At 40.8% G+C, this 27,440-nt stretch overlaps 1 protein-coding gene across 1 annotated transcript; it reads right to left on the bottom strand.

The window, feature by feature from the left end:
- Positions 1-311: 311 nt before the first annotated feature.
- Positions 312-27,440, bottom strand: LOC134640965 (ATP-binding cassette sub-family G member 4-like). The gene is made up of 15 exons (XM_063493097.1): positions 27,345-27,440; positions 17,409-17,677; positions 9,744-9,861; positions 9,457-9,589; positions 9,302-9,352; positions 8,898-9,043; positions 7,716-7,839; positions 7,347-7,461; positions 7,105-7,226; positions 4,573-4,671; positions 4,289-4,457; positions 4,072-4,172; positions 3,359-3,517; positions 3,157-3,275; positions 312-1,772 (listed from the first exon to the last, which is right to left on the bottom strand). Exons 2-15 carry the CDS (start codon positions 17,662-17,664, stop codon positions 1,547-1,549), a joined length of 1,938 nt encoding a protein of 645 aa, XP_063349167.1. The 5' UTR covers positions 17,665-17,677; positions 27,345-27,440; the 3' UTR covers positions 312-1,546.

Below are 27,440 nucleotides of genomic sequence, written 5' to 3'. Positions count from 1 at the left end.
TCTATAAACTACAAACATAGGTCCACACATCTGGACTTAAAGAGTCAACGTAATCTGTAATACATAACCTTTGGTCATTGTTCATAAAGTTGTGTTTATCTCATTTAAGACCTGATAAGGACCTGAGGATTTGTCTAATGTTCCAGTACATGACTGTAGCTTAGATTAGATCATCCAGATCTTTCTGTGGATTGTCCTTAGCCACTGTTGACACTTTAAATGCAGAATCTTAAATCTTATTTCTTGGAATTTTGATTGGATATTTCATGTTTTGTTATTAATTAGACAAAGCACCTGTCATATCAGTGTTTATTGGAAGTTTACATAGCTGTACAGAACTTTTGGCTGTTATGTGTTTCAACATGGAATGGATTAATAAACATACAAGTGGTTATAACATGCACACAGACACACAAAAAAACCCCTACAAAAACAGAACACAATGTAAAAAATATGAAGACACGTGCAGATTCATTAGCAGTCATTGGTCGCTCAGTATGCTGTAATGTGCAGTCCCAACATCTGCTTTTTTAAAAACATGTAATTAAAATGAAATGTGAGATAGCACCAAGATCAGTGGCACTGCTGGACGTAGAGCGGACACAAAAACAGTAACGACAGTACAGTAACTCACCTATGTAGCTTAAATACAATAATGAATTTTGTAAGGGGTGAGTATCCTGGACCAGAGATATACTCTGCCAGAGCAGCAGCACAGTGTGGACTAAAGCAAGATGTCAGTTCTGCTCCTGAGTCCCATCTGCTTGGCTCTAACTGAACTGCATATGCATAGAATACTAAAGATAATAAAACATAGTGGAATATGATTAAGGCTTGTCCTCGTGATCATAACTAACAGATTTATTTAGATTCATGATTATAATGTGGAAGTACAAAAAATATCAAATTTCTTCAGGCGATCATAGCAAAGCTTAATTTACAACTATCAATATGATAAAAACAACAGCTTTGAGAAGTTAATGTTTTTAGGGCTACGGCCCAAATCCACTCTCTCTTTCAGTGACACAAAGACCCCGTGATTGTTGCTTTTTCACTCTTTCAGGCACATTATCAAACATCTTTAGTGCAACTTCATTTTTTTGGCTTACAAAAGTAAACACTCTTTTTGCATTTGAATTTTGTAAGGGGTGAGTATCCTGGACCAGAGATTTTCTCTGCCAGAGCAGCAGCACAGTGTGGACTAAAGCAAGATGTCAGTTCTGCTACTGAGTCCCATCTGCTTGGCTCTAAAAACTTCTCTAAGTTATAAAACGTACAGCACGTGTAGCTGAATGTGGCTCAGTCTCTGTGACGTGGCTTTGTGCACACCCATTAGTTCTTGATGAGGTAAAACAGCTGTATAGTGGTTTAAAGGACTGTCACCAGCTGGCAGGAGAACACAACCAGAATTTGTTCTGTCCATTTAGCAGCAACATGTAAAATGAAATGAAACAAACTCCCACATGACGTGACAGGTTCTCTCTGCACAGGAAAGAGTCCAGAGTCTAGGGGGGGTTGTGTGTTTTGGAGATGAGCTGAAGAGAATCTATCGCTCTGACTTGACCTTGTAGCGGAGGACAAGGTAAGTGGCCAGACGTAGGATGATGAAGAAACTTCCCAGGACAATAAAATCTACATAGAGCTTTGCATCCTCCACATCTAGCAGCTGCAGAACCTCTTCAGGCTGTTGGAACTTACACACCGGCCCTGGACACTCCAGCTCTGTGCGGTTCATCCCATAGATAGACAGGAGGACCCCTTCAAAGCCATACCTACGAGAGAGACAAAGTCTTATCTGTAAACAGCCCAGTCACAATAGCTCAAATATTGCTTACTGTTTCTGTAATAAATGCTGATGACTTTGGTAATCAGGCCCAGCCATCGAGGATTTGAATACATCTTACAAATAGTTAGCATCCTATGAATAACTTCTGGACAAAAAATGCTTGAAAGGATCAGTCAGAGTATTTTTAAACTACTTTATAATCTAAGTGTCACGGTCAGCGCAGGTAGACCCTGTGGAGTGGACCCAAATGCACGAAACGTGGAAACGGAACTGGATTTTAACAAATGGCGTGCCTTTTATTGAGGCCGAAAAACAGAACATGAACCAAATACAAAAAAAAACAGAAAATGAGAAACTAATCACAAAAACCTAAACCGGGAAAACGAAATACACAAAAACCAGAAATACTAGGAAATAATGAATACCTGAGACATGGGAGGTTAGCAGTGGATGATAAGCAGACGAACCGATGGGTAAGAAAGCAGAACACAGAGGGTAACGACGGAAATACACGACAGAAGGATGACACAGCTGAACCTAATCAGACACGACGAGACAGAGGAAGCAAAACAGAATAGACTCACACGGGACACGGAACTATCACAATAAAACAGGAAGCCAGAGATGCAGACTGACAGAACATAAGGAACAGAGGCAGAAACATGGGAAACAGAACCAAACCTACACTAGAGACATGACACACTAAACACAGGAGGCACAGGAACAAAACCTAAGAACTAGAAATCACTGAAACATAACCAGAAACTAACTGAAACGAAGCACATTAATAACCAAAAAGCACAAACGGAGTCACCATGACTCTGCACAGAACCAGATGTAAATGTGTTAACAGTGTTTTACCATTAGTTATTTGTCCACTAATCTCCACTTATTACAGTAGGCTCAAGCATTTTGTGCTGGAGGGCAGCAGCTGGTGCTTCACTCGATTCTGCAGCAGCAAGCTTTGTGTTGCAGATTGTTTATATTTTTATGAGTGTGGTTTTTTATCCATATGAGATTGACATTCCTGTCTTAAGTTAACATGAATGACTGAAAGTGACCAAACTAAGCAAAACACTTAAGATACCAAGTCTTCCAGGTTTTGGCAGCTGCTAAAGAAATAAAACATTCACAAATCATATATTAATCACCCAAACTCAAATACTGTTAACTTCATAATTTTTGGGGCAAGAAAACATAGTTTTGCAATTTTATGATTAAAGCTGAAAGTCTGCACTTCAATCTTTCTTAAATGCTTGATGTAAAATGTGCTGTGATGGTGTACAGACAGAAAAGCAATGTGTCATTCCTCAAAACCCTGTGGACCCGACTGAACCTGCAGCTGTGATGTTCCTCCCAGCGACACTCACCTGACATAGGAAACATAGGAGCTCCACTGCAGATACTTGGGAATTGTGTCAAAGTTGACAAAGAATCCAGAGAACAGCAGCACAGGGACAGCTGTAACAGGCCCTACAAATGTGGCTACCTGGGAGGTGCAGAGGATATACATCGTGTTACATATTACATCAGCCAAGAAAATGTGTATTAAACAATGCAAACATGCACTACCTGTAGTGAGGTGGATGCAGCACCAACCAACAGCCCAAGAGACTGGGCTACCAGGGCAGTGCAGGTGGACAGGGCTATGAAGAGCAGGTAGCGACTTGCCTCAGGAGGCTGCTCTGTCATCCAGTACACTATGCTGCAGTACATGATGGGGCAGATCACCTAAAATAACACTTTCATTAACTGATGTTTAGTAGAGGAACAGCAAGGATACCCTATCACAGGTGTTAAAGTGTGCTGCAGCTACAGTCGCATCCAAACACAGAGCCCTCAGCTCCTGTGCCAGCCAATCACAATGACTGGAGTACTGCACAATGGTTTATTTAATAGATATAAATGTTGATGGATTTAATACAAATTAAGGTTGTACTCAATGACAATGATGATCAGCAGGATCAAAAGTAGCTTTCCAAATCACTGTGACATTTACCTCCATTTCCATTTCAATCCATGATAACGCCCACGCATTACATCTGAGAACATTTGAATCTGCCTCTCTACAGTGTAACCAATAACAGACACTTGGGTGACTTCTTTGACATGATGAGACACAACAATAATGTTGGCAGGCTAATCTGCTCCTACAACCTGCAAGCACCATCTGCTAACACTAGAGTACAGTGTTGTGAAGCTAAGTGGATATATTTTGCTGTTTGTCAGCACTCAGGCCCTCAGTGAGTAAACCCACCAATCCAATCACAGCACTGCCAGCTCACCTGGAAGGGAATATCAGCCATGGTCTTGGCCAGGTAGTAGGCTTTCAGGCTGTACCAGTAGTTCAGATGCTCCCTCAGGAACACAGACATCTCCAGAGGAACTGCCAAAAGCCCAAAATGTTTACATACACAAATCAATATAAAGCCATACATTTATGAGATTTATCATAATAGTATCAACAGGGGAGGAAGTCCATAACCTCTCGATCATACTCACAGGTCAACACAGTAGGCATGAGTGCTCCAAACATGAGGAAGAGCATAGAGAAGAAGAGAAATCCAGTGTTGTTAAACACCCTGCTGGCATCATTGCCAATGTTGAGATAGAGCAAACCTATTAACACACCTATGCAGATGTGGGATATGACTCTGAGGTGGGTCAGAACCTGAGAATGGACGACAGCGGCGAAAGAAAACATCCACGATCAGGCTCATTTCAGGTAAGAGCACATCTGATCTGTTCGTGACAGCTGTGATTATTGAAGCGATCCTTCCACCCACCTGGTCTCGACATACAGTTATGAAGGTTCTCTTGAAGAGGATGCAGAACTGTGTTAGCGTACTTGTGGCAAAAGTGTGGCTTTCTATGTGCCTGGCATCCTGGAAAAATGGAAGAAATGATCATCGTCAACTCAACACAAAGCATTCTGCAGTCAGAGCTGAATCAACTGGGTAAAAATAGAGCAACAGACCATTTTTATGGGTTTCTGGTATTGCCAGAACATATTGGTTCTACTTCCTGCTGTCAGTTTGTCTTTATTGACACAGCTAGCATAGTGGCCTGGTGATTAGCACCGTCGTCTCACAACAAGAAGGTCCCGAGTCTGAATCCACTGTCTGGCCTTCCTGTGGGCAGTTTGCATGTTCTCTTTGTGTCTCTGTGGATTCTCTCCAGGTACAGTTGCTGGAATTAGGTTAAACTGGTGATTCTAGGTTGTCCACAGGCGTAAATGGTTGTCTGTCTTGCTGAGTGTACCCTGCTTCCTGCCCTATGGCAGACAGTGCCATATCAGCTGAACACTGTGTTCTTCTGTTGGGACTTTTGAGGTCTCTGCAGGCTTTGGTAGTTCTTGGTTTTTATAGTTAGCTAAGATCTATCCATTTCCTGCCAGCCCTTATTTTTCTAGTATGACAGGTGTCATGGTCCGGTGTCTGAGGACTCGGTGTTTTGTGTTTCTTTATATTATTCTTTGTTCTCGTTTATTCTGTTTTGTCTTTTGTTTAGGTTTGCTATGTGTTAGTGTTTTTGTTTCATGCCTGCCTGTGTTCCCTCTGTCTGTCCATGGTGTTATTGTGTCGGCTCATGAGTCTGCCTGTCAAGTTCAGTGTCCTGTCTGGTTCTCTGTGTCTGTTAGTTTCCTGTTTTATTCTGAAAGTTCATGTCTCATGTCAGTGTGTTCAGTTTTACCTCTCTCCTGTCTCGTTAGCCTAATTTCTCCCAGCTGTGTCTCCCTCCTGTTGCCCATTCCCTGATTACTCCCCGTGTATTTAAGCCCTGTGTTTTCCTGTGCTCTCTGTCGCGTCGTCTGTGTTTCTCCGTGTCAGTCTTCACTACTCTGTGTAACCCGGTGTTCATTCTGCGTCTCTCTGCCATCCTTCTCTGTGCATTTTGCCCCTCCTCCCGTGAGTGTTTGGTTTCTGGTTAGCTCTTTAGTTTTCCCCAGTTTAGGTTTGTTTTTCTCCCCGCTCTGCTCTTCATGTTTTTGTCACTTTGTCACTTCTGTAAATAAACACTCACTCGCACCCCAGCCAGTACCTGCATTTTGGATCCTTTTCTCTATACACCACACGGCTCACCCCGCCAGCCGTGACGACAGGTCTCAGTTTGGGTAATTGTTTCCTGCTTGGTTCTGAGTTTAGGAAGCAACACAATCATTGGCTGGACTCAAGATTTACAGCCTCATCCAGAGAAACAGAAATGGACACACCTAAGCTAAACTGTTAATGTGAGAGGACTGTAAATCAATCATAGACTAAATGGCGAATGCCTTGATGCAGTGGGGCGGGGCCACATTCTTGTGGTTGGCAGGGCACAGCAATGGTTCAGAGGAGTTTGATTTAATTTTAAATGTAATTTTAAAACAGCAGTACAAACACTGAGAGATCTGCTGAGCATTGGTGCTGCATGTTTTCTGGTCATCCTGGAGAAGAAGTACCTGTGTTTATTGCACTCAATCACCCTCGTTTCAGTCATGACCACTGAGCTCCAGGAGTTTCTCGTCTAGTAACAGGTACTGCAGGAGCAAATTGCACCTAATGCACCCCACTCAGATAATGGTCAACATGGTTCTTTAAACTCTGTTGCAAATAATCCTCTCCTTCCTGAACAAGCGGCACTTTTATTCTCTGGTTTTATGGAGCAACTTTTAGTGGAGCATGTGGTTCTGCTGTGGAGGACTGGGTGGAAGAGATCAGGGACTTGTAGATCAGGCTAATTTTATTTATGATCTGGGGGAATCTGTCTTCTAGATTGTTATAGCACCTCCATGCCGCTCCCCACTGGTTGTTGCTGCCTTTCAGCCTTCAGGAGCCCCCCCAAGAGTGCCTTCAGACTCTTCGGGGGGCTGCAGATGGCCCGAATATCCTGAGTCTCTCCCTGCCCGTCTCTGGCACTATCACCCTCATTTACACATATGTTTCAAAATCTCAGAATTGTACCTTTGTTTGTGTACCTCCCTTTTTTTTTCTTTTTTTTTGTTTGAGTGTGTTTTGATGCAGATGCAGCAGTTGGAGTCCCAGCATGTCTGTTGACTAGACCTTTGTTCCCCCTGCTCCTTCTGTTCTCTCTCTGTCCCTTTCCTGGCTTCACCTCCTGTCTGCTCCAGCAAAATACCCTCGCTGATAATACTGTGAGTAATAAAATAAATCAATAAAACAAAAAGATTGACAAGAAGAGCGTACAGAGACTCTATAGTGGTCGTCTTGGCAGGGCAATATGTCCTAGCAAGTTTCTTCCTTGCTCGATGCCACTGCTGTCACTGTAACTTCTCTGCAGCACACTCTCCCACGTGTGGAATAGCATCTGTTACTTACAACGGGGCAGATTGTTGCACAGACTGATTGATTCTTCTCCTCTAAAGCACACATTCCACCTTGGACTGCTTCAAACAGCACCGGGTTCAGGTCTCCATATTCTCCTGATGCCACTTCAATGACTGAATCACAAGCAAAAGCAGAAAGATGTGAACAGAATGAACTTCCTGGAAATGCTGCTATCATGCAGAAAGGTTGGGGAACATGAACTAGCAATAACAGGTACTGTAAGGTGAACATACTGAAGTCTGCAGGGTTGTGGTAGGTAGGACAGTAGAGGCCGAGCGTCTTCAGATAGGGTATGAGGTAAGGGACGGTGCCTTTGTAGATGCACTGTCCCTGACTGAGGATGTAAAGCTGTGGAGCAAAAACATTCAGGTTTGACAAAAAGCAACCTCTACAGAAGCTTACAGAACTGCAACTTATTTTTCTTTACATGGCAATGGTGTATATTAAAAGATGGAGATAGCTATGGATGATATCACCCACTGGTTCTCAGACACTTGGCTCCAAATACCAACATGGTGGCAGCCAAAACACTACGCTGAGGTTTCAAAATACAGAGTCTATGCTTCTGTCCATTATTTCCTCCTTCATTGGCAGATACACACCTTGTCAAACATCTCAAACAGTTTGGCACTGGGCTGGTGAATAGTGCAGATGATGGTACGCCCGCCCTGTGCCAGAGAACGCATTAGGGACACCACCTGGTAGCATGACACGCTGTCTAAGCCACTTAAAACACAGAGACAAGATCCATGAATAGCGGTCTAAAAGAAACGGAAGAGTAGATAAATCACAATGACTTGCAGATTCACTCTGTCACATAAGAGTTTAGCTAAACATGAGAAAGCTTGAGGATGATATTTTTCTATTAAAAAAATCAGTCGTTACTGTATCAGCTTAATAATTTTGGAAACATGTTTTCTCAGTTGTCTGTAGATTTAAAAGGAAACGGACACACTAATGATACACTACCATACAGCATGTACACTGTTTAAGCTCCGTCCTACAACCAGAAAACTTGGCTTTATGTAAAAACTGGAAAACTGTGCAAAAAATAGCATAATTAATACATAAAGTAAAATAACTGTATGATTTTAATTGTTAGTCTGTTAAATTTAGATAAGTCTATAAACATTAAAGGGAAGCAGCTCCCACATAAATGCTACTATAATGGCTAGCCATAGCGGTTAGCTGCTACCATGTTGGTTCATGTTGCTATCAGCTAACTGCTAATAGTTTGACAACTAAAGCTAATGCTCTTGCTGCTGTTTATAACATCAGTGTTTTTCTTACATTTCTGTAATTGTTGAAATTCTAAGTTATTGAAGCTGCTGAAATGCACCGAATGGTTCTCTGGATAAAAGTTTATATGAGAAAAATCTAAGAACCCGAAACACAAACATGTGTAATGTTAGTTGAGAGGCTGGAAGACTGGATACCAAAATTGTACTAACAGCTGGAATGCTAACAGCAACCTTTTGAAGTGCTGAATCTAGTAAGCTATTGTGTAAAACTGTCGGAAGCTTAGGTCTGCACACAAAGATGCAGGAAAGTACTGACATTTCATCTGTATTTGAAAATGTCTCAAGCAGCAGCTGCATTTGATATAAAGAAATATGACGAGAGAGAGGTGCGATTTAAAACCAGGTATTCCAGTTCTGACACTCACTGAGTCTTTGAACCAGCAGTCAACTATCAGCATGTGATTTTATGGAAGCACATCTCACATAATAAAAAGATATAATTTAGGTATACAATCGGCAACACATCATCTCCTCCCCGTTCACCTGGTGGGCTCATCAAAGAACATGACTGGAGGATTGTTAACCAGTTCGAGGGCGATGGCCAGACGTTTACACTGACCACCTGACAGTGAGCTGGTACGAGTGTGGGCGCAGTCAAGGAGCCCTAAAGCAGTCAGAATCTCGTTCACCTGAACAGAGAAAAGAGAAAGGCACAGTGCCGGATTTAACTGATTATCAAAACACCAATAAAAATGTCTTCTTTATATTTATATCTAAATGCCTGTTTGGGCAAAACAGGGAGAAAAAACATGAAAATGCTCGGTAGGAATAAGAATATGGTGCTACATAACAAAATAGATGGTGAGTAATAAAATAAGTTTTCTGCTTGTGGACATGATGAGTAAACTGGCTGGTTCAGTTTACAGTGCATGGTAAACTGCTCTCACCAGTTCCTTCTTCACATCCATAGTTTCATCCAGCTTTAAGTTGGCTGAAACCTGAGCAAAGAGACAATAGATTGCATACAAAGCCAGATTCAGATGCTACGCAAAAGCAACGTTTCAAAATGTGCTCCAAGGCTGAGTTGAAGTTTATGGCTCACCATCATGGCCTCCCTGGCAGTGAGGTGTGGCAGCAGCATGTCTTCCTGCATGATGTAGCAGGACATTTTCCTGAAGGTCCTCAGGTCCCTGGGTTTCCCATTTACCAGGATCTGACCCTTCATCCCTGTTTCCCTGAGCAGCACGAAGGACAGATACCAAACATTTCAACTGCCCAGACAAACTCCTACACCGGCTAGTAAAATACTTTACTAATTAACTACACCTTATGTTTGTATCACACAGGCCTCATTTATGTCATCATAACTGTATCAGAGAGTCTGCTCACCTGTACCCTGCAAGAATGTTCATCAGGGTGGACTTCCCTGCCCCCGATGGCCCCATGATCCCTATAAGCTCTCTGCTGCAGAACCTTCCTGACAGGCACTTTAATAAGGCTTTGAAACCTGCAAATAAGTGACAGGGTATTCATGGGAATGAGCAGTGATATTATATTACTCCACAAGAACAAACGTTATGTAAGCATAATACAAATACTCATGTTAAATAGGAGCTACTAGTTCCAAAAAAAGCCACTTGGAGTAAAAGACCTCAACACTGCCCCCATCACCGAACAGAGCAGGAGTCCGTGACAACACATATGACACAGATGAAAGTCAGTCCTGGGGCAGAGGTGGGTTGCAAAGTGGTTTGTAGATGCACAGCAACTGTGGCAGCAACTGACATCATCACCAAAAACAGTCATAATGCTCGGGTCTTATTTTCTACAGTTGACAGGCTAACAAACCCTCCTGTGTCAGTGGCAGCTGAACTTCATTCGACCATGGCCTGCAATGACTTTGCCAAATTCTTCACAGAAAAAATCCAAACGATTAGACAAGTAATTGGTACATCAACAGCAGATCCAGGACATGTACTGTGTCCACCGAAAAACTGTTTAAACACCATCAAACAGTTTCACTCTATTAACAGCAAAGACCTGGAGGACATCTTAGGCCAACTGAACTCCTCCTCTTGCTGTTTAGACGTCCTGCCAACAAGTTTTTTCAAAAAGGTCTCAAAGACTTTGGAGTCAGACCTGTTACAGATCGTCAACTTTTCTTTAATGTCAGGTGTGTTTCCAGAACCTCTAAAAACTGCTGTAATTAAACCTATACTGAAAAAGGACAATCTTGACAAGACAAATGAATAACTACAGGCCGATCTCAAATCTCCCATTTTTAAGTAAGATCATTGAAAAAGCAGTTTCTCAACAGCTCAATTACTTCTTAACACAGAATATCTGCTATGATGCCTTCCAGTCAGGTCTTAGACAGAACCACAGCACTGAAACCGCTCTGACCAAAGTGTTTAATGACATATGTCTGAATACAGACAGTGGAACAATGTCAGTCTTAGTTTTACTGGATCTCAGTGCAGCATTTGATACTGTTGACCACAACATATTACTCAAACGACTGGAGAACTGGGCAGGTCTTTCAGGAACTGTACTAAACTGGTTCAAAACATACTTAGAAAACAGGAAATACTTTGTATCAATAGGTAACTTCACATCTGAGCAGACAAGTATCACATGTGGAGTTCCCCAAGGTTCCATCTTGGGACCCCTTCTGTTTAACATCTACATGCTCCCACTGGCACAGATTATAAAGAAGAACAAAATAAACTATCATAGCTACGCAGATGACACACAAATATATATCACAATGTCACCAGGAGACCGAGGCCCTGTACAGGCTCTTGGTAAATGCATTGAGGAACTTAATGACTGGTTGTGCCACAATTTTCTCCAGCTAAACAAAAACAAAACTGAAGTAATAGTCTTTGGAGCCAAAGAAAAACGATTACAGGTCACCAGAGAACTTCAATCTATACACCTAAAAACCACAAACCAGGCGAGGAATTTGGGTGTAGTGATGGATGCAGACCTAAACTTAGAAAAACACATTAAGACAATAACAAAATCAGCTTACTATCACCTCAAGAATATATCAAGGATAAAAGATCTGATGTCTCAACAGGACCTGGAAAAACTAGTCCATGCATTCATCTTTAGCAGGCTTGATTACTGTAACAGCATCTTTACAGGTCTACCTAAAAAATCAGTCAGACAACTACAGCTCATTCAGAACTCTGCTGCTCGAGTCCTCACTAAGACCAAAAAAGTGGACCACATCAGTCCAGCTCTGAGGTCTTTACACTGGCTGCCTGTCCGTCAGAGGATAGACTTTAAAGTTCTGATGCTGGTCTATAAAGCTCTGAATGGTTTAGGACCAAAATACATCAGTGACCTCCTGACCCAGTATGAACCTTCCAGATCCCTCAGGTCATCTGGATCCGGTCTTTTATCAGTTCCCAGAGTCAGAACCAGACACGGAGAAGCTGCATTCAGCTTTTATGCTCCATATATCTGGAACAAACTCCCAGAAACCTCAGATCAGCTGAAACACTCAGTTTATTTAAATCCAGGTTGAAGACTCACCTGTTCTCAGCTGCATTTGAATAAAACACCAAATCCACACTTTTAAGCTTAAATTTCAAAACTTACATTTTAACTACTGATTTTATCTACTGTTCTGATTTTATCTACTGTTCTGATTTTATCTACTGTTTTTTTTTTCTAATCAATTTTAAATCATGCTTTTTATTTGTTTTTGTTTTTAATGTCTCTGTAAAGCACTTTGAATCACCTTGTTGTTGAATTGTGCTATATAAATAAATTTGCCTTGCCTTGCCTAAATAACATAAATATTGAGTCCTCAATTAAACATGCATAGAAGGGTTTCCACTGAGATATGAGCTGGTGGGGCCAGGTGTTCCCCACTGTGTTACAAGCCTGGGCATGAGATGATCCCTGCTTTCCCTAAACACCAGGGGCAAGCAGGGACAAGAAATGAAACTGTTCAGTTAGCTAACATATCCTATTTTTCTGCTGCTCTGTTCATCATTTAACACATATAGGAACTGCTTAAAATTTTAAAAGAAATGTAAACACAGGGGGAAATGTTTTGAGCTAATACAACAAGGTAAGATCCTGAATTTGAGGTTCAATATCCAACCTTCCAATGATTATAACATAAATGTCTTCAGAGCTACAGTCGCACATTATTCTCTACTAGAAGTGGCTCATATGGAATAATATTAATACATGTTTGACAGTAAAACTGACCAGTAAATTCAGCAGGCAGATGCATCAACACTTACAGTACAAATATGGTTGGTTAAAGTGGATGAATGTCCTCTGCACTTTGGGATGGTGATGACTGATGATCCCCAGTAAACTTCCCACACTCCCAACTCTGGGTTCACTGGGGTCACATTTTCTGAGAGGTTGATAAATGCTTTTTCCACTACACAATCTGACAGCCCCAAACACATTGCTCTCTTAATTCAAAGCTGGTTAAAAAGTTAAAGTAACAGTTGCCTCAAGGCGCTTAATTTTAGGTCCAAGTTATAATGAATCTGAGATTGTTGTACAAATGAGCAGTAAAAACTGGCCCTTGCTTTTGACAGTAAGCTGTTATATTACAGTAGAATGTACAGAATCACATGTAAATGTCAAGTTTACCAGCACCAACTATGCTGTGGGTGAGGGTGGTTGTTTATGGTTCCTTATACAAGTCTCTCATAATTTTAAAAAATTCTTCGATGTCTTCTAGTTTATGGCTGAAGTGAGTATTGAGTGTTTTTGCTTTCATATATGTTTCTCTCTGCTTTCTGAGTCTCCATACTAGTTTTTGAGCCATTTTCACTCACTATGTGTTAATACACCTGCATTGAATCATGCTTGTTATTAATCTGTCTCTCTTCCACAGCATGTCTTTATCCTGTCTTCCTTCTCTCACCCCAACCAGTCACAGCAGATGGCCCCGCCCCTCCCTGAGCCTGGTTCTGCCGGAGGTTTCTTCCTGTTAAAAGGGAGTTTTTCCTTCCCACTGTCGCCAAAGTGCTTGCTCATAGGGGGTCATATGATTGTTGCTCTGCATGTATTGTTGTAGGGCCTACCTTACAAGTCTTAAGGTGACAGTTGTTGTGATTTGGCGCTGTATAAATAAAATTGAATTGAATTGAATTTCATATACCTTGGTTTCTTTCTAATTTTATTAATTTATTCTAGTATTCTAGTAGTAGGCACCATTTTTAGTGCGTGTTCCCTTAGTAAAGCTGTGACTTTGTCTTGTTATTCAGACAGATTTCTGGTTATGAGTTTGCGATCCCTGACTTTTCAGCAATTGTTATCTGTGTAATCTTAAAATTCCTTATCTATGTGTTCTGTAATGCTTGTCATAAGTCTAAAGAGTGCATTTTTCTTTATATTGCCCAGAAGTAAAGTTAATTAAACAACACATATGTTTTGTGTCTGTTTGAGCTCAAAGTGAAAAAATAATCAATCTTAAAATGAACTCTCTGACTTACTGATTAGAAAATGAATTGTTTTGTTTTGGATGAAAATGTCTCTCTCTCTCTCTCTCTGGGTGGGGGTGAGTAAGGTGTACTGGGAGGCTAGGCATACAGCAAAGACAAAGGTGGCAAAGGAAATTACCTGCTGTCGGTTATATGTAAGGCTGGACACCAACGAAGGAGAGAAGGACTTGTATTCATTGGCTGGAAAAGATGTGCAGCTCGTTTGGATGATTAAGGATACAAATGGAAATGTAATAACACGTGAAGAGAGGCTGCTTAGGAATACAAGGAGGGCTTCAAGGAGCTGATGAATGTAGAACATAAGAGAGGAAGAAAGATGTGCATTAAGATACGACCTGCCTGGACAAATGACCAACAAACTTTTGTACGAGTGTTAAAGACTGGTGGTGGAAATGTTCTTGAGTGAGGTTGGTTCAGGAATCTTGCATTCGATCATAAATTCAGTATCAGATCTAAAAGTTAAGGCAGTGCATGCAAGAAAATCAAATACACATAACCTTTTATTTGTACTGACTAAAGTACATGCAGTAATAGCCACAGCATCTGTGTGTTAGTCTCTATGAGCGATGTATGGTGTGGATTGATCGGTGGTGTGAACAGGGTGGATCGTGGGGAGGGCAGCGTGTCAGAAACAATCAGCCTCGCCTCCTCTGTGTGACGGGGAAATAAGAAAAATCAATAGAGATCAGGGTTACAGTAGCTGGAAGCACACACTGACTGCTGTCAGTGAATGTGTCACCGTTTCATCTACTGGTGATTCAGTCACAAAGAAACACACGAGAGAAATATTAGTGAAAAATGATTTTTTTGTCAGCTGCAGAAAGCAGATAAACGTCCAGGCCAAATAAAGGGAGGGTTATTTATCACAGTGCAGACCAGTTGGTGATTTCCACTACACTCCTAAATGTGAATATGTAGAGTCATAATTTACCCACGATGTGTGTTATTGTAGGCTATACCGCTGGTAACAAAATATTAACAGTTTAAATGAATCTGCAAAACTACAGGAAATCATTGTTATTTATAACATGTGGAGTGTAGACTGCATGCTGTGTTTGAGCCAGTGTCATCAAAAACGTGAGGAGACATACCCGTGACTGCACTGCACCTCATGCATCTTAAAGCTGACAGACAAGGAGAATGATTTGTATACCTGAGCATCACTACAATGCACAAAACAACTGAGCAGCCCATTATGACACAACCAAATCCAGTTATGTGTTTTCTATATATTAAATAATATAGATGCCTCTGCAGCATGACTGATAAGCTGCCATCACATACGAGCCACTGTTTCCACTTACACAATACATTCAGAAACCCTCCCACCAAAACTGAAAGACTGAGTGCACATTTAAACCACTTATTAATCATTTCTGTCAGTGTTGCAAAACGGTTATTTCCACATCTCCAGTATCAAATGTGAAACGTGCACCCTGCCGTTTACTGTGCAGCATGAATGCACTGCACAGCAAACAGAGAAGACACAGGCCAGAGATTTCCTAAGACTTTATGTCAGAGGCGCCTTTTAAGCCTGAAGGCAGCAAATATTTAACACACAGCACGGTGACAAAAGCTGAATAACTGAATGGAGAAACAGAGAATGATTCAATAGGAGGCGAGCGTTCACCGACTGAAGCCCTCCCCAAACACAGACTTTACTTGGGTGAACACCCACCGATACTGATGTTGGTCCAAGTTTATTTTTGTTTTTGACATCCATTAAATCACTCTTATTATTTAATTTTCTTATTATTAGTTTGAAGAAGTACTACCGTGTCCAGCTACAGTGATGTCGCCCGCTGAGAAACAATGAGTGATCTAACTGTTCTCGACTTTTTGAGCATTGTGCTAGCTCGCTGTCTCTGGGAACACTTTTAGATACATGCTGTTTATTTTAGGGTTCATCCATCCACACATCTACTGTCTCGTGTCTTGATTTTGCCTTTTCACAGTATCTTTACTCAGTTAGAAACTGGTTAAAGTGGAAAACTGTATATAAAGGATGGTCAGAAGCAATGTTCCCTCTAAGCTGCGCACGTGTGCAATTGCGCACTGCTGGCACGGTCTCTGCGCACAGAAAATCTGTGTTGCGCACAAAAAAAAAATCTAACCTGAATTGAAATTAAAATTAAAACTTTAACAATTCTGTTCTGCAGTGTTAGTCAGTAAGTGACTGGCTGCTCCCGTATGGGATTAGAACGATGCCACCTTATCCCATAGTCCAGCCAATGATGCGATTCACATTCGTATATACGCAGCTAATCAGCGTGGTTGACAGGCTATGACAGCGTCCTTATGTGCCGACACCAGTGTTTTAGCTAGCAAAGCGGCGTGGCTGATGTGGAGTGAAGCCACGTTAATGACAACGTGTACAACCATTGGAGATGTGAGCAGCACAGACGGAACAACTGACGGGAAAAGTGTGGACTTTATACCAGTTTTTAAATTATGATAAAAGTTATGATAAAAAATATCTGCAATGTTTGGTTTTCTTCCTGAATACTATCGTTGTTTATATTTACTGCGGGAAGAAACGGTAAAAACGGCGTTTTATAAGAAAAAAAGCTCTCCGCCTGTCAGCAAAAACAAAACCCCCCTCTCCCTTTCCTATTCGTCCAAAAAAGTACCATGTCGACCAATCAAAAAATGATATGGCAACGTGGCATCTAGTTGTTAAGAAACGGGAGGAAGTTTTAGGAGTGACGGCGGTGTTTTGAGATGTGAGAGATTTGAGACGTTTAGCGCAAATCTTGTGTAGTTAGTGTGTAGTGTAGTCAATAGTTTTGTTGTGTGTGTCAGAACAAGGAGGCGACTGCTGAATGTTACAGGTGTTACAGGAGTGATACATCTCCTGTTGTCAGGCCTGCAGGTATCAGGCTGTTGTTCTCCTTTATCTCATAGTGGACAGAAATTATTTTTTGGAGTGGCACAAATAATTTGTGTGGCATCAGATTTGATGCAGAACAGCTGATTGTTCTGTAAATAGTTTGAAATGTTTATTTAAAAAAACGCCTTGGCTGCATTTAAAATAAAAATAGCTGCAAAAAACGATGTTGTTTGCTAAACTGAGTTACTTTTTTGAAGGAGTAACTATATAGTTAATTGCCCAGCATTGGTCATTATATACTGTATTTTGCAGACAGAGAGTTACAGAACTCTGTCCCACAGCACAGACTCAGACTCATAATACAAGTCAGAGCTTTATAAAAAAAAAAAAGAAAGAAAGAAAGAAAGAAAGAAAGAAAGAAAGAAAGTTGTGTTTTCAAATTTGGAGTTCAAGTTATTTTTACTTCTTAACATACTACACAGGTCAATGACTAGATTTTTTTTACATTTTCATTGTAAGTGGGCTAAAGCAGTTAATTAAAAGTAGTCTAACATAAATGTAAATGCTGTAATTTGATTATTTTAATAAACCATGTAACTTGGATGGATTCGATGCTGGCGTGACCACAGTGCACACGTCTGATGTCGCTCACAGTGGTCCAAGGGACCGCTCAGGGAGTTTGTGTGTTCGCTCAGACACATGAAAAATTAGAGGGAACATTGGTCAGAAGTGTGTTACCTCTCCTCCTCCAGCACGGTCCCTCCCGAATGGTGTAGGAGATGTTGAGGAACTCCAGGTCAACAGCTGAGCGTCGGGGTAGGTGGGTGAATCGCTGTGCCTCGGTGATCTGGTTCTCAACCTTCTTCAGGTGGGTCAGCATGGATACCTCCTGTTGCAGCTGAGGTTGAGCAGCAGGCTGGCTGTCACCATTACATATGACCACCTCCTCCATAGGGAGGCTAACAGAGTCAAGTTCCAGTGCCTTATTATCCATATCAGATCACAGACTGTGGGTGGAGGAGTGAGGGGAGGAAAGAGAGGAGATAAAAAGGAGAAGGGAGGTCATTCACGGTTCAACTGTCTAATTTTACAGGTGCGGTTTTTGTGCTTTGCTTGAGTTATCTATCAATGCTGAAACAACAAAACAGCAGAGAAGCTGAGCCAGCGAGCAGCTGGTTTGCACACTGCTTCAGTTTCCCATCCACACTACTGTGAATTATGAGGCCAGCAACCAGCTAAAAATAGGCTGACCAATTCATGAAACGTTATTGGTGCTTAGGCACCAAGGCTTACCTGGATAGGTTCAGGTAAAAAAATTAATCAGTGATGTTATACCACAGAAATGTACCTGGTTAGGTTTACATCATGACTTATGTCATAATGCATAGTAAACCTGCATGTTAAAGGAGCATGCTGGGAGTGACAGCCACTAATGCCACCGCACCAAGACAAGTCACTGGGTTTAACAAAATGGCACAAACACAGCACTGGAAGCATTCTTCTGATGGTGTCATTCCAAACATCTGAGGTTGTATATGTTCATTATTTATAAAGATTTGCTTTATGTGAATGGGTTACTTTTAATTAGGCATAGAGATATAATTATGACTGAGCCTGGAATATCATCTACAAGAGAATTAAAAAAAACTGAATATGGATCAGAGAGCAGGGCCAGGGAGTCTTCCTCTTCCTCCTCACATTATTCATCATCAAAAAATGGGGGAAAAAAACAGAAGTCAGAACATAAAGAAGAAAGCAGAAAGAAAGCAAAGTGTAAATAAAAATATTCATCAGTTTATTGTTAATCCTGATGTGTTCAATTCTGGATTTGCATTTAGTTCTTACTTTCATGGCCTTACGAGGTGATGCCCTAACCTATATTATCAATCTACTCCAGCCCTCGGTCTGCAGATACGGTTCTTTTGATCCCAAACATGCGTCTGAAAACTAAGAGTGTGTCCAAAAACTTTGCTCCAAAACTCTGAAACAGCTCGCCACCCTCTCTTTTGCACCCTGTAACGTGTGTTCAGGCTCTGCTTTGAGTTTTGTTGTTTCACAGGTTTGTGTGTGTGTGTGTTCATTCTTGCACAAGCTTTGATCAAGTAATTTCTTTATTTCTTTATTTGTTGAGATCTCTGTATTCATTTGTGGTTTCTTGCTCTGAAAAGCACTAATAAATAAATGTTACTTGCTAGGTTAAATACTGCTAAGTATTTCTTTGTAAATGCTATAATTTTACATAAAGTACATGGAAATTCAATTTAATTCTAAGGAAATTAAAGCCTTAGTCCTGAGCGGTGTTATAAAATGCTATTAATAATATTATTAATGTTTCAGGTTCAGCAAGCGGATACTGATAGTTTGCAATCAGTATGAATTTTGCATTTGTAGCAGCTAACAATTAGTATTATCTATTAATCTCCCAGGTTTATATTTTATTAATACTTTCAGTCTTTTGATCTATGTAATGTGACTGCAATTAATGTTCCGTCTTACCCATCCGACCATACATACATTACACAAACATCACATGGGGAAGACAGGTCAGAGGGGTATAACATGGAAAATGCACCACACGAGGAAAGATAAGGAGAAAAAAATAACTCCCCCCAGACTGAGCTCCAACAGGGAGATCAGTTTGAGAACAGAAAAAAAACACCTCTGCACATGAAAAAAAAAACGTCTAAGGCGTTTGGAGGGGGGATGAGTGTATATCTGCATGTGTATATGTCGGCGTGTGTGTGTGTGTGTCCAGAGTTCAGCTGAGACAGCATCCTTCGCCCTGCCAGGCTAAGTAAACAGTCTTCCAGCCAACCCAGGTGGCCTTGCATAGAATGGGAAGAACAGTCTAAACACAGTCGTTATCAGGGTGTTGTTGTTCAGCTCCAGCCTTGAGACCGCAGCTGGCGCCGAAGGGGTCTCCACATGAAGTGATGATGGTTTTTACTTTAGTGCGAACAACTCATAAGAATTTCAAAGCTGTTCTAACAGTCCAACACTGGTCTCTCAATCTCCCGTTGGAGAGCCGTGAGCTTCTCCATGATGTTATCCAAACTTACGCTCCGTGGTGTTGTCATTCTTGTGGTCAAAGAGCAGGTTCTGAGAACTCACGACCGCAGTGCGCTTCCCAAGATGTGATCCAATTTGCGCTCAGAGGTGTTATTGCGAGCGAGCCCCTCCAGATGTAATCAGTTTGCACTCAGAGGTCTTGTTCTGAGTATTCACGGCAGCCGTGCGGTTCTCCAAGATCTTATCCGTGCTGCACTCAATGACCCATTTCGAGAAACTCACGCCTCTTCCCATCGTTTCAATCCCAGCGGGCAGCCTTGTGGGGGTTTGAACAGCCGGTTCCGCTTCCTTAATTCTTCTATAAGCCAGGGCCAAGCCAGCTCTGATCAGCAAGAACCCTGTTATCATGGTTCAGAATAGGTAGATATCTTCAGCACTCAGGCTCACCCAAGCCCAGACTTCTCGTTGAAGGGGTGTCAATTGCATTCAGAGACCAGTTGATCAAATCCATAATTCCTCTTTTAGGTTTTAGAGAACAGACTGTGAGAGAGTGTTCCAGGGAAAGTAATACAAAAAACACGAGACTAGACAAGGACACAGGAGGCTAAGCAGGGAAGCTAAGGGAGAGGAGAGGAGGAGGAAGAAAAAGTGTGACCGCCTTCGCCAAGAGCAAGAGAAGGTGATGTAAATCTGTCTTCTCAACATTGACACTCATGCAAATTAGAAATGTCAGGTGATTATTTTAATACTTGCCCTTCCAGGCAGTGATGTTGATCCAATCTGCAGCACGTATAAAATGCCTGTAATTCCACTTCCTTTCCACTATCAGTTATAAAATAAATTACATCCTGGTTGTTCCTCAAAGTTTCATGAGCAGGTTTGTGTGCTTTATATAAATCATATCATTTCCTTTTGATGCATTTCAGCCCATGGTGAATTATATCTTTGTGTTAAAGTTAAGATAATCCCAGGATCTGTAACAGCAACAAGTTCTGGATCACAACAAGTGTTAACATTCTTTTTTAAATTTTCATGTCATCTATACAGAGGCAAAATTTCATGAAACACTGTAGTGTCTAAAAACTATGCTGCAGATAGACAGTGACTCCCAAAGTATCCAAAACTAATACGAGGGTTTCTTCCTGCTACAGTAGGTGTCACCATGGCAACTGACTGGTGAAAAAAACACCACCCACAACTGGTAACAATGGGTGCTTATGAGGTATGTACTAGCCCTCGGTTTTCAGTCTAACAAAGGCAGTTCACTTCTTGCTGGCGTTCATCCCCATGGTAACCAAAGGAGGTGATGCTGAAGACGAGAGATTACGTGTACAAAATCAGCACTTACTGATTTCCTACATAATTAATTTATTATTAGAATTAACTGTGTCCCTATTTTTTTACCTGTTGGCTACATTCAGTTAAGTTTTATTTATCTGGTGCAGTTGTGTTGACTTCAGCCTGTATCATGTTTTTAACCTCTCGATATTTTTCTGATATTATAGTTTGTAAAATCAGCTCCTCGGCTGCTGGTAGACCTTTCTATGACTGGGATTAGTTAGGTTAATTAGGTTCTGCCAAAAATCCGCCCTTTCATGTGAACACCACATTAGGAATATTGTAACTAATTGGGAAACCCTGGGCTGAGTGACCAGTTGATAAACACCTTTATGTGACCACATGATTCCTGATGTTAATGAAACCGTATCCAGAAAAAGAAAATATATGTATGCTGAACTTGCTTTGTAGTACATGTACTTGGAGAGCCACATCATGTCAACAACAGGTTTCCTGTGTAGTTTGAAGTAAGTGCCCAGTTTTGATTAGTTATCTGTGGACAACAAGGAATACCCACACTATCCCAGAAAGGTATTACAGTAAGACCGTAACGTTCATTTTTTCCACTACCAAATTTGTTTTATTGGATTCCCCTTCATATGGTTTAGCGCAGTGGTCCCCAACCCTGGGGCCATGGACCGGTATCAGTTGTTTGGTACCGGGCCGTGAGAGTTGAGGCTCGGGTGTGAAATCTATGGTTTTCAGGGTTTTTAGCTTTAACTTGGTTTCCCTGGTTCTTTTCCCATGTGTTATGAACAAATCTTCTTCTTTTTTTTTTACCGGTACTGGTTTTATTTTGTGGTATTTATCCACGACACCTTAAAGGCCGGTCTGTGAAAATATTGTCGGACAAAAAAGGTTGGTGATCGCTGGGTTAGCGCACTAGAAAAGCTTTCTGACAGAAGGTAAAGATCTCCCGTGTGCAATAACCTTCTTCTCAGTTGTCAAAGTTCAGATCAGTGGCACGCTTGGGTGATAAGTCCCAGCCCGTCTGAAGCACTGACACTAAAGACAGAATCAAAGGTTGCTTATGTTGCCTTGTTTTAAACCAGGGGTGCCCAATCCCAGTCCTCGAGAGCTACCGTCCTGCAGCTTTTAGATGGATCCTTGTTCCGACACACCTGAATCAAATGAATGGCTTGTTATCAGGCATTTGCCAAACTTGATGGCATGCTGAAGAGGCAATCAAACCATTTGATTCAGCTGTGTTGGAGTAGGGCTGCATCTAAAAGCTGCAGGACAGTAGCTCTCGAGGACTGGGATTGGGCACCCCTGTTTTAAACGATCTCACAGCGTTGCTGGTTTTCTGGTGAGTTTGACTGTTTGAACACAGATAGAGATCGCTGTGTAATTAACACTGTTTTTCTGTCCTGATTTTAATTCCGTGTTACAAATAACCCAACAGTAGCACCACTTGTTAAATTATCTGCTGTATTACCAGAAATTAGATGAAGAAGATTGATGCTAATCTTACAACTGTATTCTAAGAAGTAGGACACCGAACAATGGCTTGGTGTAAGTTCTGAAATCAGTGAGAAAAAACTGTCCTGGGTTACTCCTAAGACGGGTTGGATGCTTTACTGAATACTGCTTCATATTTCCAACTGATATTGCCTTTGTTCAGTTTTGTATGTAATGCATCGCTATTCTAAAACACACCAGTACTCACATTAGCCAGAACGTTTTTGATTTCACCATTCAAAAACCTGAAGTACAACGCTGCCTCTGACTGTCTCCCATTCATTAAGCCAAGTATAAAACAAGACATGAGTGCACGTTTTGTGGTCGATGGCTTGTATGTTTCTTCAGTAAGATGTAGAAGTATTGCAGTTGTGCTCTGAAGTATTACTTGAGGAGCGCAAATGCAAGCTATTGATTTAATCAGTGACAACTGATAATTCAGTATAACTAAGTTGGAAATGTCCTGAATAGATTTTCTTGTGATTAATAGTTCATTACTCTAGATTAAGTGTAAACGTCTATACATTTCCTGGGAAAAGACAGCATAGGCACGACCAGCGTCACACAAAACCCACTTCTACTATCCATGCAGAACTTTAAGCAGCAGAAATATGCAATCTCCTGACGTGACTAATGATCACTGAAACTGAGATACGTCTAATCTACTTTGTTCTGCACAGACCACTGTAAAAATGGTTCCCAAGTCTGAGGTGGTACAGTAATTTGTCCTTTTTGAGACAGAAGCCTCATTTAATCACTCATGGGGTTCTTAATCCGCTTGGGGATTAAAATGAACTTTCTTTTATTTCCTTGATCTGCAGGAGGGGCTGTAGTTACTGCCTTGGGAAAAAATCTGCAGAGTCAGGCACACTACCAAGCACCAAACCGAGGTAACGTATGGGAATCAACTGCTCCTCTACGTGCCTTCCACGCACACGGGAGAAGCCAGAGGTCTTGGTGTCAAAGGGTCCAAATGAGAAATGAGACATGTTATGGATGCCAACGTGTCACGAGTCAGCTTGGATGGCACTGTACCGCTCTGGAGAGAGGGAAGGTCCTTGGAGGGAAGAGAGGATAAGGAAAGAACTCCATGACCTGGGTTCAGACTGCTTTAGATTATCTACTGTACTGCTGTTACACTTTTTTCTGACTCCAAGGCTTACAGTTAGATGAAAGGCCCATTAGTATCAAATTAAGTGCCCACACAGCTAAGTGGAGACATCAAAGTGAAGATATCGTTATGCCAATTACCTGCTTCGACACAGATGAACTCAAAACACAAATCTACAGATTTTGTGTACCTATCAGCTACATTCACAGTAAGCTAATCATCAGAAACACACATACAGGAAGAGGCCAGTACTCAACCTAATCTCAACTTTAAGGATGCTACTGACTCCCATATAATGGAGTAGGAATTATACATGAAGCACACCTTCAACACTACTGCCTGACAAGTCCATTACTGCCCAGATGTTTAAGCGATGGGAAACAAGTGAATCATTTTAATTAAAGGCATGTGCTTAAACATCATCTTCACTGCCAAAAACTGAGTGAAAATGACAAAATCCTCTGGCTCCTGATTAGAAACTGTCTTAAATCCAGAATCAAATGTAAAATCTTTCCCATACAAGGTCTTAAATAATCAGGCCCCATCTTATCTTAATGACCTTGTAGTACCATATCACCCTATTAGAGCACTTCGCTCTCACACTGCAGGCTTACTTGTTGTTCCTAGAGTATTTAAAAGTAGAATGGGAGGCAGAGCCTTCAGTTTTCAGGCCCCTCTTCTGTGGAACCAGCTTCCAGTTTGGATTCAGGAGACAGACACTATCTCTACTTTTAAGATTAGACTTAAAATCTTCCATTTGATAATGCCTGTAGTTATGCATTATCAAAACCCTTTCTTAGAGTCTCCTGTCTGTACCACATCATTTCTCTAAAAACTCTACTTTCAGGATTTTCCACTTTATTCATGCTTTGTTAGCCTTTGGTGAATGCCCCACCTGAGAAAATATGTTATAGCTTCAAGGTGACAATTTTGTGACTCACCATTCAAAAGCATGTGTGGAGCACGAAAAAATAGTAATCAAAGTCTCTAATCAATGATATACATAAGTGAAAAGTACACAAGTATCTTTTCTTTGTAGGAAAACTCATATCTTTAATAACACTCCAATAAGTGTCAGTGAATTTGTTTTGAGCTTGTCTACTGTAGTCTGGTGTGAAACCCATCACTGTTCAGTTGTTTTGTTGCCTTGAGATTGCAGGTTAAATCTAAGTGGTTTTTCCTCCACGTGCTGGTCCTTCTGACCCCGGGATGATGGATTGCCTAGTTGGCGTTGATGAACCTTGTTCTGCTAATGAGAACTTTCAGCAGGTGAGGACTGCCTCATGTGCTGCTGCACTGAGAACTACGAGCTGCAGGTGAAGCACACCTACACAATGAGAAACTCACTGGAGAGAAAGATTTTTTATATGTATCGGGAAACAAATCATACCAACAACTGCCTAAAAATAATTTGACTTATAATATTAAAGAGACAATCAGATGACCAAGGACTTAGCAACAGCGAGAAGTAAAAACTCTTTTAACTGTGAGAAACGTGCAGCCACAGCAGGTTCAGAGACGGACTTTTCATACATGAGAGGAAACAGACAGACAGATGGTTTAACTGATTTTTATCATTGGGCTTCATGGATAAACACAACTGGGTATCACCTGCATAGCAATGCAAAGCAATGACAACGTTTGGTGTGTTCTGTAATAATAATGTTTAAGGAAGTAAGAAGTAATGTAAAAAGTGCAGGTCCCAGCACAGAACCTTGTGGAATCCCATGACTAACATTTGCATGTGAAAACTCCCCTCATGAAAAATTGTGTGTGGTTGTTTTTAAGCACACAACACTTCCAACACCCATGAACACCACTACAACCACACATACAGAGAGAGAGACCCAAAAAACCAAATAGTGGTGCAAACACATAAACAGACTCGAAACATAAAGAAATTGAAAATGACGACAAAGAGAATCAAAACAACAACAAACTGAATCAAACAATGATGGAGAAATGACCGCAGTAAAACTGAAAATGGCAAAAACTGTGAAAACAAAATGACTATGCAAGGAGCTTTAATTTGTTTGTGGATCTGTTTGCCTCATAATCTATCCACATCTCACACAAGCAGATGAACCCATTAAAAAGAAATAAAGCTTTTAATACATGGCATTACACTTGTCCGTTGTGAGCCAACGAGCTTTGTAACACCCATCTGTGGTTGAAATCCCAAAGTACTTGTACTATTGCTCCTGTCTCCTACAAGCAGACATATTTTCTACCAGGGCTGATTAAAGGAACTGATTTCTCTTTTTTAAAAATTTAAGACTTGCAATTAAAGATGTCAAAAATTTAGTGGATAAAAATGTCACTTTCTATACAGTAAGGATAGCTCACATTATTGCACATGAACAAGTCGTCGAAGAGAAAGGAAAGAGTACTACTAAAAAAGCCACAACAGCTTTTCTGTGTGTTGCATCTCTGTGAAATATGACAGATCCTAACATCTGCTGGAAAAACAGGATTTCTCTTTGGAACTTAAACATGGTCGGATTGTTCTGCTAAAGCTTATAGTAGAACAGGCTGACTCTTACATGACATGAGAACAGTGACCATAAGGATAAGTTCCAACCCAAGAAAGTATGTTAATACTAATGGTCTCCCATGACTTTGAAAGAATGAGAACTAAATCACTGAAAAGGCTTTGGCTGAGAAAAAAATCATGAAAGCTTGTGTACATTCCTACAGTCAGAGTTACAGCACAGAGAGGCTTATAAGCTCTAATAATTTTTACATGTAGGGACTTGAAATTATTTGAGTGAAAACATGAATATGAATCTTCTTTTTTCTTCCTTTGCTGTAATGTGAGTAAATTCAGCTAATCAATTTACTTCAAAGGAAACTTGTTTTCTTTCAGGGCTTCACTTCAGTTTTTACCCAACAGCTCATGCTTATCCAATTCAGGGTTGCAGGAGCGCTGCAATTTCACTAAGATTGAGTTCAAATATTCTTCCACCAGTTTTTCTTTCTGTACTTGCATTTCAGTAGCAGATTCAGACAAGTCAGTGTTTAGCTTCCATCTGTGATTTTAGCTGCAACACATCAATGACCAAAATATACATCTTATTTTGAAAGTTGTATCCAAGTTTGCATTACTTCCCTGATTAGTACATCCTTGCTGAGCAACGTTTTAGCATAACTGCAATTATTGTAAGCAGGAGTAATAAAAATACATAAACTGTGTTTTCATACGTTTTGATTTTCTTTAAATGATCAAATGTTTCTGACCAGGTTTGACTCTAAATGCAGAGTCAGTGTACAAACTGATGCAGCTTAAATTCATGGTAAGGCATCAATAAACCACAATATGTTATTCAATGAAAAGAAATCACCTTATGTGCCACTGATACACAGGTATCGTCAGCTTGTTGTCTGTAGATGCAAATCATTAAATATACTAAAATTTCTGTAACAGGCTTTGTTGTAGCACGTGAACAAAATCTGCTTAGTGTCACTAATGTTAGCTATTGATTATGTTAACAGACACAGCTTAGCTTTATAAAGCAGGATAAAACTGTCATTTTTGGCTAGGTCCATTCAAAATACAATGCTCTAGCTAAATGTTACACAATACAAACCCGGTTCAAAAAGACATTTTAAGTATTTTAAGTAAGCTTTAATATAAAGAGCAGAGTGCAACACAGATTCAGACAGGGGCAGCCTGTCAGCAGGAACAGCCACCAGAGGGAAAAGATGAGATATTTGAGATAAAGACACGGAGAGAAAAGGGCAAACAAAAAGCTTACAATGACTGCTGTCGGGTGACTGTCCTTCTCGGTGTCTGTCAGTATGTTGTTATCTCTCTCCAGCTGCAGCATCCACTACCAAATACCTTCCAGTCT

Source organism: Pelmatolapia mariae, linkage group LG14, assembly GCF_036321145.2.
Source record: "Pelmatolapia mariae isolate MD_Pm_ZW linkage group LG14, Pm_UMD_F_2, whole genome shotgun sequence".
NCBI classification, from domain to species: Eukaryota; Metazoa; Chordata; class Actinopteri; order Cichliformes; family Cichlidae; genus Pelmatolapia; species Pelmatolapia mariae.
Note: the sequence above shows the minus strand (reverse complement) of the source record. Positions and strands in the feature narration are given on the sequence as shown.